The sequence below is a fragment of the Monodelphis domestica genome, chromosome 1 (assembly GCF_027887165.1).
Source record: "Monodelphis domestica isolate mMonDom1 chromosome 1, mMonDom1.pri, whole genome shotgun sequence".
Taxonomy (NCBI): domain Eukaryota; kingdom Metazoa; phylum Chordata; class Mammalia; order Didelphimorphia; family Didelphidae; genus Monodelphis; species Monodelphis domestica.
In genome coordinates, this window is record NC_077227.1 from 278,953,564 (window position 1) to 278,966,041 (window position 12,478).

General features: G+C 36.0%; 1 protein-coding gene across 12 annotated transcripts in view; it reads left to right on the forward strand.

The window, feature by feature from the left end:
* The window catches only part of GPHN (gephyrin), an 852,406-nt gene that overhangs the window by 714,273 nt on the left and 125,655 nt on the right, over positions 1–12,478 (forward strand). For all 12 annotated transcript variants that reach the window (XM_007473063.2, XM_056820908.1, XM_001369841.4 and 9 more), the window contains one exon: positions 7,510–7,602. In XM_007473063.2, the coding sequence (XP_007473125.1) occupies positions 7,510–7,602 (93 nt within the window). The remainder of the gene's footprint in view (positions 1–7,509; positions 7,603–12,478) is intronic.

Genomic DNA, 12,478 nt, shown 5'->3' on the forward strand with positions numbered 1-12,478 from the left:
TGTATAGTATACTGATGAACCTGAGGGCAGATATCATACTGTATAACATATTTGTACATGTCTCTACCAGAAAATATGTAGTCATTTAGATTTGCATATATTCCACCTTTTCTAGTTGTCTTTTTAGTCTGTGGCCTTTGAGACTGTTCTTGCTAGAAATTATTTTGCCTCTCATTGGCTTAGGCTGCCAGTATAAGGATATCAACTTTAAATTTTTTTTGCTTAGTATACTGAATAGCAGTTAGATGGAAGAAACCATGCAATCATTTTTGCTTCTATTCTTTATATGAGTTGCGTTTTTGTACATTCATAAGTTCTATGGAAGTTTGTATTGGACAATACAGCAATCAAAACAGACATGACTCTACTTCTGAAACATTGTCATAAATAATAAAATAGTAAATAAAGGATATGGAAATATGTATTTTGTAAACATATATCACCATGCAAGTATTAGTTTTAGACAGCTAGGTGGCACCATGGATAGAATACTTTTCTTAAAGTACTTTCTTGAATTATATAAATAAGTTTATGACTATGGAATCACTTTCATGAGAAATTCCGAGGTCCTATTTCCTGTTATCAGAATCAGTTTTAAGCTTCTGACTTCATACCTCTAGTGGAAGACACAAATAACATTTTCTTTTTCATTTTTTTTCTTTGAAGAATGCAAATAAGCCAGTTGGTTGCATATAAATCATAGCTGCCCTTTGTAGGCTAATGACTATCTTTTTTATTCACATCATATGTGTTGCTATTGACAGCCTTTTGGATCTGTGAGGGCTCTCATGAGGTGTTTATATATATATATATATATGTTTTAGAAACTAATGGAAACAATGTGAAATTCCATCATAAACATTATAAAGGGAAAGGGATTCTTGCAATGAGAAGTCCTGTGCCTCAGCCATAGGGAGAGAAAATATTTGAGCCTCACTCTTTCTACTGGCTCAGTATAAGGGAGAATCACAAATTAGAACCAGAGCAAATCATCCAGCCTTTAATGCCTACTCTTGCCATTCCTCTCCCATTAATCTCTTGTCTAAATATAGCTCATGTTCCCCAACAAGTGCCAATATACTCTTGCATCAAGATTTCAGATGCTTCTAAATCTCATTAAAATGCACATGTCCTGGGCTGCTTGTCATCTTCATAAAGTTGATAGAATTCTTTATTTTATAAAACTGTTGTATCACACTGTGCATAAGAATGCAAAACAATGTGGAAATTATTTACTGAGAATCCTTGGAGTAGCACATAACATTTCTTTAAGAGATGGCTAGGACTTACATGTCCATTCCAGAATGTAAGGGTCAGGTCTCCATGCTCAAAAGCATGTGCACTAATGATTCCGTCTATGGCCACAGTAAAAGGAACTACATGCTCAGATCATCCAGAATCTGTATCAGCACTCAAGTTACTTAGAAGAAGTAAGTCATATCTCAAAGCATGTTAAGCAAGTTAAACAGAAGGGAATAAAATAGAATACTTACTGCTTGGTCAACTATATAATAGCATTTAGCCCCTGCTCTGGTCAGAAATGCAGATGCAGTTGTTTATACCACAAAGATGAGTATCAAATGTGTGCTCCTCTGATTATCTTGGCATCTGTTGCCATCTGGGAGCCCTTCCTATTACCAGATCTGCTGCATATTGCTTTCCAACACATCGTTTGCTTACCTTTCTACCATCCCTCATGCTTTCAAACCAAAACTTGCAATGACACATTTCCCACTTGGGAGGGCCATGTTGAACCTTTCTGGATCCATCTGCTTTGGCATTGGTATTTTGCTGATTTGCCAGCAAAGATGAATTTACCTGAAAGATGGCAGCTTCCCTACATTCTTGGCAGGAGGAAAAATAATTAAAAAGCTCCAGAACTCTGCAGTCCAGTCTCAAGGGCTGCTAATTCTGTATTAATAATTTTGTTAAATAAGTGTAAAGCAGCCCTTCTTTCTTTCCAGCTGAGATGCATTATTGTTCATTCTATGATCTTTGAAGATGTGCCATAAAGGCCAGCTGGCATTTATGTGCTGCAAACATGATGCTCCAAGAATGTACATATGATATTCTGGGTTGAGGGGGGCAATGTCTTCCTTCCTTTGATCTCTACCCTCCCCTTGTTCATAAGTATCAAATTAAATTATGAAATGAAATCTGCTTCATCTTAGACTATTCCAACTTAAGGCATTCAGGATAAGATGATGAATCAAATTATTCAACAAGGACTTATTGAACAATACTATAAGCTGAGTCAGTCAGTGAACAAATAGCTATCAGAGGCTTACTGTGTGCTAAGCACTAGGATAAGTACTAGGGCAAAAAAGAAAAACAAAAATAGACCCCACTTTCATGGAATTCACATTCTTGTGGGGTTGACATCATATAAATAACATGCAAAATATATATACAGAGCAGGTGGAATGTAATTTGAAAGGTAAGACACTAGCAGCTAGTGGGACCAAGAAAGAGTTCCCTGCAGAAGATATTTCATCAGTCTTAAAGAAAACTAAGGAAACTAGTAAGCAGAGGTGAGGAAAAAATGCATCCAAGACATGAAGAGCAGCCAATGCAAAAACAAGGAGAGAGGAAGCATCACATGTAAGGAACAGCAAAGTAGGCCAGTGGAACTGGATCATAGATTAGGTAGAGGGGAATAAAGCAAAAAAAATAAAAGACTAGGAAGGTAGGGAGGAGCCAGGTGGAGAAGGGTTTTAAGTACCGTTAAATATCAGGGGTTTTTATTTTATTCTGGAGTCAGTTAAGGGGAGGTGACATGGTCAAATTCATACTTTGGAAAAATCACCTTGGCAGCCAAGTAGATGATTCACAGGAGTAAAGAGAGAAGCTTGAGGCAGAGAGACCAGTTAAAAAGTCTTCTGCAACGGTCCAACTAAGAAGTGATGAGGTCTGAACTAGGCTGGTGTCTATAATTGAAGAAATGATACATTCCCAATAGAGTAGAGATAGCTCCACAACTTAAAAGATGTTGTGAAGGGATATAGTGAGAGACCGAAGATCAGAATGGAAAGTGGGATGATAGCGGGAACAATCTGCTGGAGAATATGGAAGGTGATGGACTCAAGGATTCATGCAGTAAAATTTGCCTTGGCAGTTAAAAGGGCCATTTTTTTTTCATGAGAGACAGGAGTGAAGGAGAAAGACTGTGGGAAGACATGTGAGTGCTGTGTGAAAAAAGAGCTCTTGGCAAAAGCCTCAATTTTTTTTATGAGATTGATTCCTTAACTGAGAAGGGAGTGCCACAGGAGGCTCAAGAAGCAATGGAAAGGCTTAGAATAGCCACTGCAAGGAGAGGGATAACTTACTGATGAGGGAAGCATAGAATTGCTTTGCTTGTGGTAAAGAATATATAAAAATATAAAATATAAATATATAAAATATGGAATATAAAAAATTTTGTGATAAACCCAACCAGTATGCTTTTGTGACTTGTCTCCATCTCTGTTCAGCTGCAGGTTTATAGTAGCAAAGAAGGTGATTGGTGGGAGTAATCCAAAGTTGAGATTTTCATGACCTCCCCTAGAAGAAGGAGGCAAACAGATTTGATTGTAGAGGTTGGTACAGAGTGGAACTGATTCATGAAAGGCTTGAAATAGGAAAGATAGATGAGTATAGCCAGTGCAGAGGTAATATCCTAGGGAAAACTGACAGGTAGAAGAATAAAGGTCAAGGTAAAGACAAAAAACAAGATCAAGACATAGAAAAAATGGAATAATAAAAGAATATAATCAGATAAAAGAATTTTGGAGTTCATTAATGTGAAAATGAAACACCATGCCTTTTGTGCTTTGAGGAAATAGACACACAAAAAAGGATATTGGGAGACAAAACATATCTCCATAAAAGATGAAAACAATTGCTATGCACAAAGTAGTATAGGACAAGCTCAATAAATGGTGAATGACAGTGGACTAGAAAAGGAATTTATTAGGAATTATTTCCTGGAAGAGCTGAATTTTGAGCTGTTCTTAATAAATGGTATTTTGTTAATGCAGAGGAGTTTCAGCAAGGATTTATTTAGTATCTGCCATGTACCAGGCACTGTCCTACGCACTGGAAATATACAGTGAGCAACAAAAGGCAAGCCTTGCCCTTAAGGAACTGACAATCTAATGGGACATTAATATAAAATACTGATGGATATAAGCACCAAAGTAGGTGTTAACAAACTAAATGCAAAAACAAATAAACAAAAAAAACCCTTAGGGAATAATTAAAGATGAAGTTAGCAAGATAACCTCTTCATGTGTCATTATTCCTGTCATTATCACTGTCTTGTCTAAGTCCCTTATCCTTCTTTAATCATCAACCTTTTCCAACTTTCCTTCACTATCATTTCTTTCCCTCCTTTGTCCTTTGCTCAATTTGTCTGCTTTAGGTCAATCCTCAGGTAACAAATTCATCATCTTCTTAGCATGAGGTAAAGGAGGGAACAAGAGAGTAAATAAAGGAAAGTTTAAATAAAGGAAAGTTTAAAGTGAAGTAATAGGCAAGTAAATGGTTGGTTGAGGAAAGTTAGACCTGCTAATGTTTACAGAGCTGGGTCATGGTTCCTCCATTGCATACCAAATTGAAGCTACATCTTATCATTGATGAAAGGAGCAAAAATAAGCTACCTCAATAAAGGGTTTTCGTGACTATATTACTGGACCATCTGACTGTATTTTGTGAAACTGAAGTTCTATTCTCCATTCTACCGTTAAAATGTCTTCCTTATTCCCTCATTTTTTTCTTATTAGTTTCTTACTATAGTTCCTAGAATGTTGAACTTAGAATCAGAAATACCTGGTTTCAAATGTTATTCTAACACTTGTTGGTGGTATGAGCATAGGCAAATCACATCCTTTCTGAGGTCAAATGGCAATAATAATAACTATAGTTTCAACTTCACAGGGTTTGTTGTGTAAGGCTCAAATCAGATAATATATATAAAGCACAGTGCAAACCTTAAACCACTATATAAATTCAGCTATTATATTTGTCTACTTTAAAATCAATATAATACTGACCAACCAGTATAAAAAAGAATTTCCAAAAACTAGAAAATCTAGCTAAATATAGACATCATCACAAATACTATCCTTTTGACAGGCTTATAGTCTTTCTTTTTGAAGATTGTGGCTTGTAAATAAGACTGAATCATTCCTCAGCATATAAATTAAATTCTTGTCTACGTCACATCAAGATACCAAAAGCTGTTTTTCAGAAATATGGGCTATAAGGGTTAATTTTTTTTACAATTATCTTCATGTACATTGCATGGATATTATACCTTGGACAGCTCTATATCACAGACATTTTGAAGGAATGTGTGTGTGTTCCTAAAAAGCAGTAATGAATGCCTCCATTGTGAAGACAGAACTTACGATACTTGGAGGATCTTCCTTTGTCTAACCCTGGATTGGTCTAGGACCTTTGTCAATTCAATATACTTGTCTGTATCCAGGTTTGCACATATTAAAAAAAGAATCATAAATAATAACTTGCACCTTAATGTTTGAAAAGCACTTTACATGCTTTTTCTCACAACATGTAATCAAACATGTTTGATCCTCACAACAATCCTGTGAGGTAGGAGCCATTATTATCCCAGGTGTGAGAAAATTCATCTGTAAGTCTTCAGGTTGATAAGGAACTATAAAAATTCTTTCATTAATAGTTAAGGCATCTGCTTGGTATATGTATGTATGTTGTGTATGGTGTACATACATATTTGTATGTCTAAGTAAATATATTCACATGTATTTTACATATGGATCGACAGACATATTTATGTTGAAGCTCATCACCTGTTTCTTTACAACATTGTGATAAGATTAAGAGTTGAGCTGGACAGGAGATGCTGCTACTTTAACACTAACTCTCTTGAACCGGCATACAGCAAGACAAGAACTGGCTGCCATTTTCAGTGAAGTACTATTCTAGTTACTCTTGAAGTGTTTGGAAATGGAAAATCACCCTGTGCTTACCACAGTTACTTCCTTGTTCCCTATTTTAATATTTAATCCTACCGAAATACCAAAGCCATGTATTGTGCCTCATTTCTGTTGTAGGCTTACATACTGCCAAACAGGCAAACAAGAGTACTATATACAGATAAACTAGCCCAAAGGCTTATTTGAATCAATCAAGCAGAAATATGTAAATGAAGCAGCTGTGCTTATAAAAGGTCTCTAAATGAAAATGAATGATTAATGGTTGGAGAAAGCCCTCTGTCATCTCCAGGTCTGACAGCATTTCATCACCTATGATCAGGCATTCTAATGAACCAGTAAAGCCAAAGAAGAGAGTAGCAGCCATTCAGTTGAAATAAGGTATATAGCCGCATCACTGTTGTAATCTGCAAAGTTTGGATTAATTCCAGATATGAAGCTACTCCAAGGAATTTCAATGTGGTCCTGTGCTAGAACTAATTTAAAGAGTTGTATGGTCAATTACAGAGCCAAATGATGGCAGGTCTACCTGAGGAGTAAGGAGAGGGGATTGAAAGCCATTTCAGTTTTGGTCTAAACAGAACGTTTTAGAGTCTACCCTCATTCTTTATCCTACAAATTGAATCCAAAGACTCTCATCACCTTTGTAATGGAACATGTAGAAAAGAAAAGTTCCCTCTAACTCAGATGTAACTATGTGAAAATTAGGACTGGACAACCAGATCATACTGAGCTGACATACTAAAGAAATGGCCTATGCCTCAAGGCAACAGAATTGCTTCATGTAAATAAAGTCTTGCATTTTTATAATTGGAGAAAGGCTTAATTTTTAATAGGACAGTTATTGTCTAGATGATATATGGGAAAGGAAATGAAATTGAATGTAGTTTACTACTGGAAAATATTTGCTAAGTGATCCAGATTACTAAGTAATGTCTCAGAATGACTATTCTCCTATATTATTTCAATAACCTACACATAATATCAGCTGGTAGTTTTAGCCCTCTCCTTAAAGTTACCAATTTATCTGGTCTAATGAAGTCCAAACCAACAGCTAAAATTCAAGTAGGCATTATAAGATAAACATTCTTTATTTATAGAAATGCTGATAACTTGATGGCAGAAGGAAAGGCTATGGTAATGTTACCTAAACTAAGCACAATAATTAAGTTACAAGTCTTCAGAATTTCTCTGCTACTTTTTCCTAGCCTTGTTTGCAACTAAAAGGAAATCTCAGTAGCTTTCCTTTGAAAGAAAATGGAATTTTAGTTGTATTACATTGTTTATGATGCTTCTGCTTGAATCTTTTTGAAGACTTTCTGTGGTTCAAGTCACTATTAGGAATCATTCCCCAAAGAGTCTAGGGAACTTATTAATTCAGATACCAGCATACATTTCTGTCTTCTCCTAACTACAGGAGGTCTAAAAGAGCCTTCATATTTACTAAAGTAAATAAACAAGGAATACCTCATTTATGGCTTTTCTTCCATCTTTGATTTTCTCTCCCTAGGTTTACTCATCCCTAATTCTTTAATTTTGTTTTTTGTCCTTGCAGATGGGATGGGAAGAGTCCTTGCTCAAGATGTGTATGCAAAGGACAACCTACCCCCCTTCCCAGCATCAGTAAAAGATGGCTATGCTGTCCGAGGTAAGGGTTTTGTCTTTCATGATTAGTATTGGTCATATCGTGCACATTTTGCAGGATTTGGGCTCATTCCAGGCACCCAACTGTTATTGCATCTGCTTCTCCCCTGTCTGCTAGAATAACTTTGTTCTCCATACCCATTGAACTACCAAAATACTTCTTCACTGATTTAGAAAAAACCATAACAAAGTTCATTTGGAAGAACAAAAGATCAAAGATATCCAGGGAAATAATGAAAAAAAAAAACACATATGATGGGGGCCTTGCAGTCCCTGACCTTAAACTATATTACAAAGCAGCAGTCATCAAAACAATTTTGTACTGGCTAAGAGACAGAAAGGAAGATCAGTGGAATAGACTGGGGGAAAGCGACCTCAGCAAGACAGTATACGATAAACCCAAAGATCCCAGCTTTTGGGACAAAAATCCACTATTCGATAAAAACTGCTGGGAAAATTGGAAGACAGTGTGGGAGAGACTAGGAATAGATCAACACCTCACACCCTACACCAAGATAAATTCAAAATGGGTGAGTGACTTAAACATAAAGAAGGAAACCATAAGTAAATTGGGTAAACACAGAATAGTATACATGTCAGACCTTTGGGAGGGGAAAGGCTTTAAAACCAAGCAAGACATAGAAAGAATCACAAAATGTAAAATAAATAATTTTGACTACATCAAACTAAAAAGCTTTTGTACAAACAAAACCAATGTAACTAAAATCAGAAGGGAAACAACAAATTGGGAAAAGATCTTCATAGAAACCTCTGAAAAAGGTTTAATTACTCATATTTATAAAGAGCTAAATCAATTGTACAAAAAATCAAGCCATTCTCCAATTGATAAATGGGCAAGGGACATGGATAGGCAGTTCTCAGATAAAGAAATCAAAACTATTAACAAGCACATGAAGAAGTGTTCTACATCTCTTATAATCAGAGAGATGCAAATCAAAACAACTCTGAGGTATCACCTCACACCTAGCAGATTGGCTAACATGACAGCAAAGGAAAGTAATGAATGCTGGAGGGGATGTGGCAAAGTAGGGACATTAATTCATTGCTGGTGGGTTTGTGAACTGATCCAACCATTCTGGAGGGCAATTTGGAACTATGCCCAAAGGGCGACAAAAGAATATCTACCCTTTGACCCAGCCATAGCACTGCTGGGTCTGTACCCCAAAGAGATAATGGACAAAAAGACTTGTACAAAAATATTCATAGCTGCGCTCTTTGTGGTGGCCAAAAACTGGAAAACGAGGGGAAGCCCATCAATTGGGGAATGGCTGAGCAAATTGTGGTATATGTTGGTGATGGAATACTATTGTGCTAAAAGGAATAATAAAGTGGAGGAGTTCCATGGAGACTGGAACAACCTCCAGGAAGTGATGCAGAGCGAGAGGAGCAGAATCAGGAGAACATTGTACACAGAGACTAATACACTGTGGTATAATCGAACGTAATGGATGTCTCCATTAATTGCGGTGTAATGTCCCTGAACAATTTGCAGGGATCTAGGAGAAAAAACACTATCCATAAGCAAAGGATAAACTATGGGAGTGGAAACACCGAGGAAAAGCAACTGCCTGAAATCAGCAGTTGAGGGGACATGACAGAGGAGAGACTCTAAATGAACACTCTAATGCAAATATTATCAGCAAAGCAATGGGTTCAAATCAAGAAAACATGTAATGCCCAGTGGATTTACGCGTCGGCTATGGGGGGTGGGGGGGAGGAAAAGAAAATGATCTATGTCTTTAATGAATAATGTTTGGAAATAATCAAATAAAATATATTTTAAAAAAAGATTAAAAAAAAGAATAACTTTGTTCTTAGAGAAGTATATTCACATGTATATTTCCTAACACTAGGCCTAATGAAAATCTTTTACTAGAAGCCTCACTGTGCACTAAAACTGTCTGAAAAATATGTAGGGAAGGACCTTGAATACTGTGCCTTCAGGTAGCAGATTTGGTTTAAAACCACTCCATAGAGACCTAGCAATGTTTCCTTAGCAGAACCTCTAAAATCTCTAGACCAAGAAGAGAGAAATCCATCCCATCACAGGGGCAGTTAAGGTAAGATTTCAGCTGAACCTCAGGCAACCAATAATTGAAATGTTGAAATGTTCTCCTACTTTAATCATAAGTTAACCATTTACCAAGAAGAGTGAAAGCTAAATTTCTCTCCATCCTTAGAACATGCCAACCTTTAGAGCACTACAGATGGTGCTGGCAACAAGAGCAGTTGGAACTGCCACAGACTATATAAATCCAATAAATAAATGCTATAGAAATTCCTCCCAGTAGAAAGGCCAGTCTGAGACCCCCAAAAATGGGAATTGTAATTGAATTGCTTAAAGACTCTGGGGATCTTACTGAAGGGATTGAAAAAATGCCTAGAAACATTTCCGAGGACACAGAACCTATCATCGGAGCTGAAAACAGTAGAATCCTTTGCTCCCTTTTATATTGGGCAATTAAAGTTATTTTCTTTTGTTTTTAGTACATTTATATATTCATACATGTGTTAAGTCCCTAGGGCCTTTATGTGTTGGAAACACTTCTGCTTAGTCCCTCTCTCTATAGCAGTCTTCTTGGTCAGAATTTTTTAGACTTGTGCTTTACAGAGATTATTTGGTCTGTTGTCTTCGTATAGTTATAGAAACATGCCTTCTTTCCTGAGAGAAAGGAAACGCAGCTTTTTTCCTTTAGCTGGCTGATCTGTAAAAAACTGAGGTAGAGAGAAGCAGAGCAGAAATCCCAGACACAAAGCCCTGTACTAATTCAGCTGGTACGTTTTTGGCTTCCAGATTTCTCTCTCCTTTGAGATTTATACAAAGAATAGAGTCCAGAAGAGAAATTGTTTTATTCTTTTGACAGCCTCATCTGCTCTTACTACTTCTTATTCCCTGCCTGAGAGTTGGAATCCTGTTTGTGGCAGTGCCATTTGTAGCCTTATAGAATTATTGTAAAATGACAAAGGATTCTGACTTCAAGGGAAGGACAAACACCTGAAGCAGTTGAAACTCCAAAGGGAATGAATATTCCATTTTTACCACTCTGGTAATGTAAATGAGGAAAAAACTGAGAAAAAGAATTACTTGAGGCAGAGTTATTTATTCTTAAGGAGAGTGTTCTGTGTTTTCACATGAGACAACCACAGCTTGGCAAATGAAACTGTATTGCTCAGTGCTTTTCTTGTTGCCAGAGAGAATGATTAGCCCACATAAGCTATAAAAGCCTTTTTTTACTACTATGAGATCCATCCAAAAAGGTTTTAATATGAATTACCATGCAGCAGTTTATAGTTATTTTTATTTTAAAATTGTTTCACAAAGAAAAGTATCAAATGAAGCAATATAGTATATAAAGTTCAAGAGGATATCTACTGTGCAGCTGTCTGATATTTATTATTTGTAATAAGTTGGCAGTGCTCTAAGCCACATAAAGAGGAGACACTGGAGCTTACAATCTAATTAGGAGCTTACAATCTAATTTGGATAAACAACTCAACTATAAAGTCAGCAATTACAGAAGTGGTTGAAATTGAAGCACTAGGTTTTTAGGTATGTCTGCTAAGTCAGTATATGATGATGACATTATGACTAAAACAGAAAAAAGTTATCAGAAGTAAGTTCCTTGAGTCACCAATGAATGGATAGCTAAACAGATTCTTAAACTTTGATCCATCTTCATGGTGGATTTTTCAGAAACTCCTTTTCTCAGTTCACAATCCAAGATAACAAATTATACAAGTAATGTTACTGATTTTTTTAACATTGGGAAATTATAGTGATTTTGTCTTCCTTGTAATTAAATTCACTCATTAGGCTTGTTCTGCATAATACCATATCTATCAGTGTCTCAGTAAGAAAAATCTAAGACAGTTATTGACTTTATCCGAATACAAATACAACACAACATAAATAATGTTAATTTGTGGTTTTCTAAGTCAGTATACAACCTGCAGGAACCTGTTTCTATTTTAACTTAATACCACTGTTCTAGAAAATTTACTATTCCTAGTATACAGAATTACGTTTCCCATTTCCATTTCATTACACAGGCTATACCACATTTTTGCAAGACACTTTCTCTTCTCTTTCTCCTCAGAGAATTTGTAGCTTCTTTCAAAGGTCAGCTCAAGTGCCACCTCCTGCTGGAAGCCTTTCCTGATCTTCCTCTCCTCAGTTATTCTCTGCCTTCAATGAAATTAGTTCTTATATTTTTATATTTACTTTTGTATATATGTGTTGTTTCCTCCAAAAGAATATCAATTTCTCTAGAGAAAGGACTGCTCAGTTTATATCTTTATATCCTCAGAGCCTAGCACAGTGCCTACCTAGCAAATTAATATTTATTAAAGGTATGATGGATGGATGGATGGATGGATGGATGGATGGATGGATGGATGGATGGATGGATGGATGAAGAATGAAATTTTTTAAGAGGCTTACAAAGAGGTTGTTGTTTTACCAGAAAATAATGGTAAAGAATGGCTTTTCTTTCTATTTCTGTAAGAAACAGGAAAATAGTATTACTTTGAATTTGAATTTAAGGTTTCTATATGTTTTTACAGAAATCAAATGTTACCAAAGAACTATGTCAAGAACCAAAGTTCTTGAAATAAAGATGTAAGCAAGAACACATTTTCTGAACACTAAGAAAAAGAGATAACTTCTGGGTCCAGCATTAAACATTTGTGAATTACTTACATAATGTGTTTGTTGTTAGATTTGATTTTGATTGCTTTTTATTGCTTCCTGCAAATTAAATTCAGTGGTTACAAAGCAGAAGAGAAACTCATTAGTAGATATGTGAAAATTAGCTATTTGCTTTAGTAGAGAAACAAAATGAAATAATAAGCCACTACTA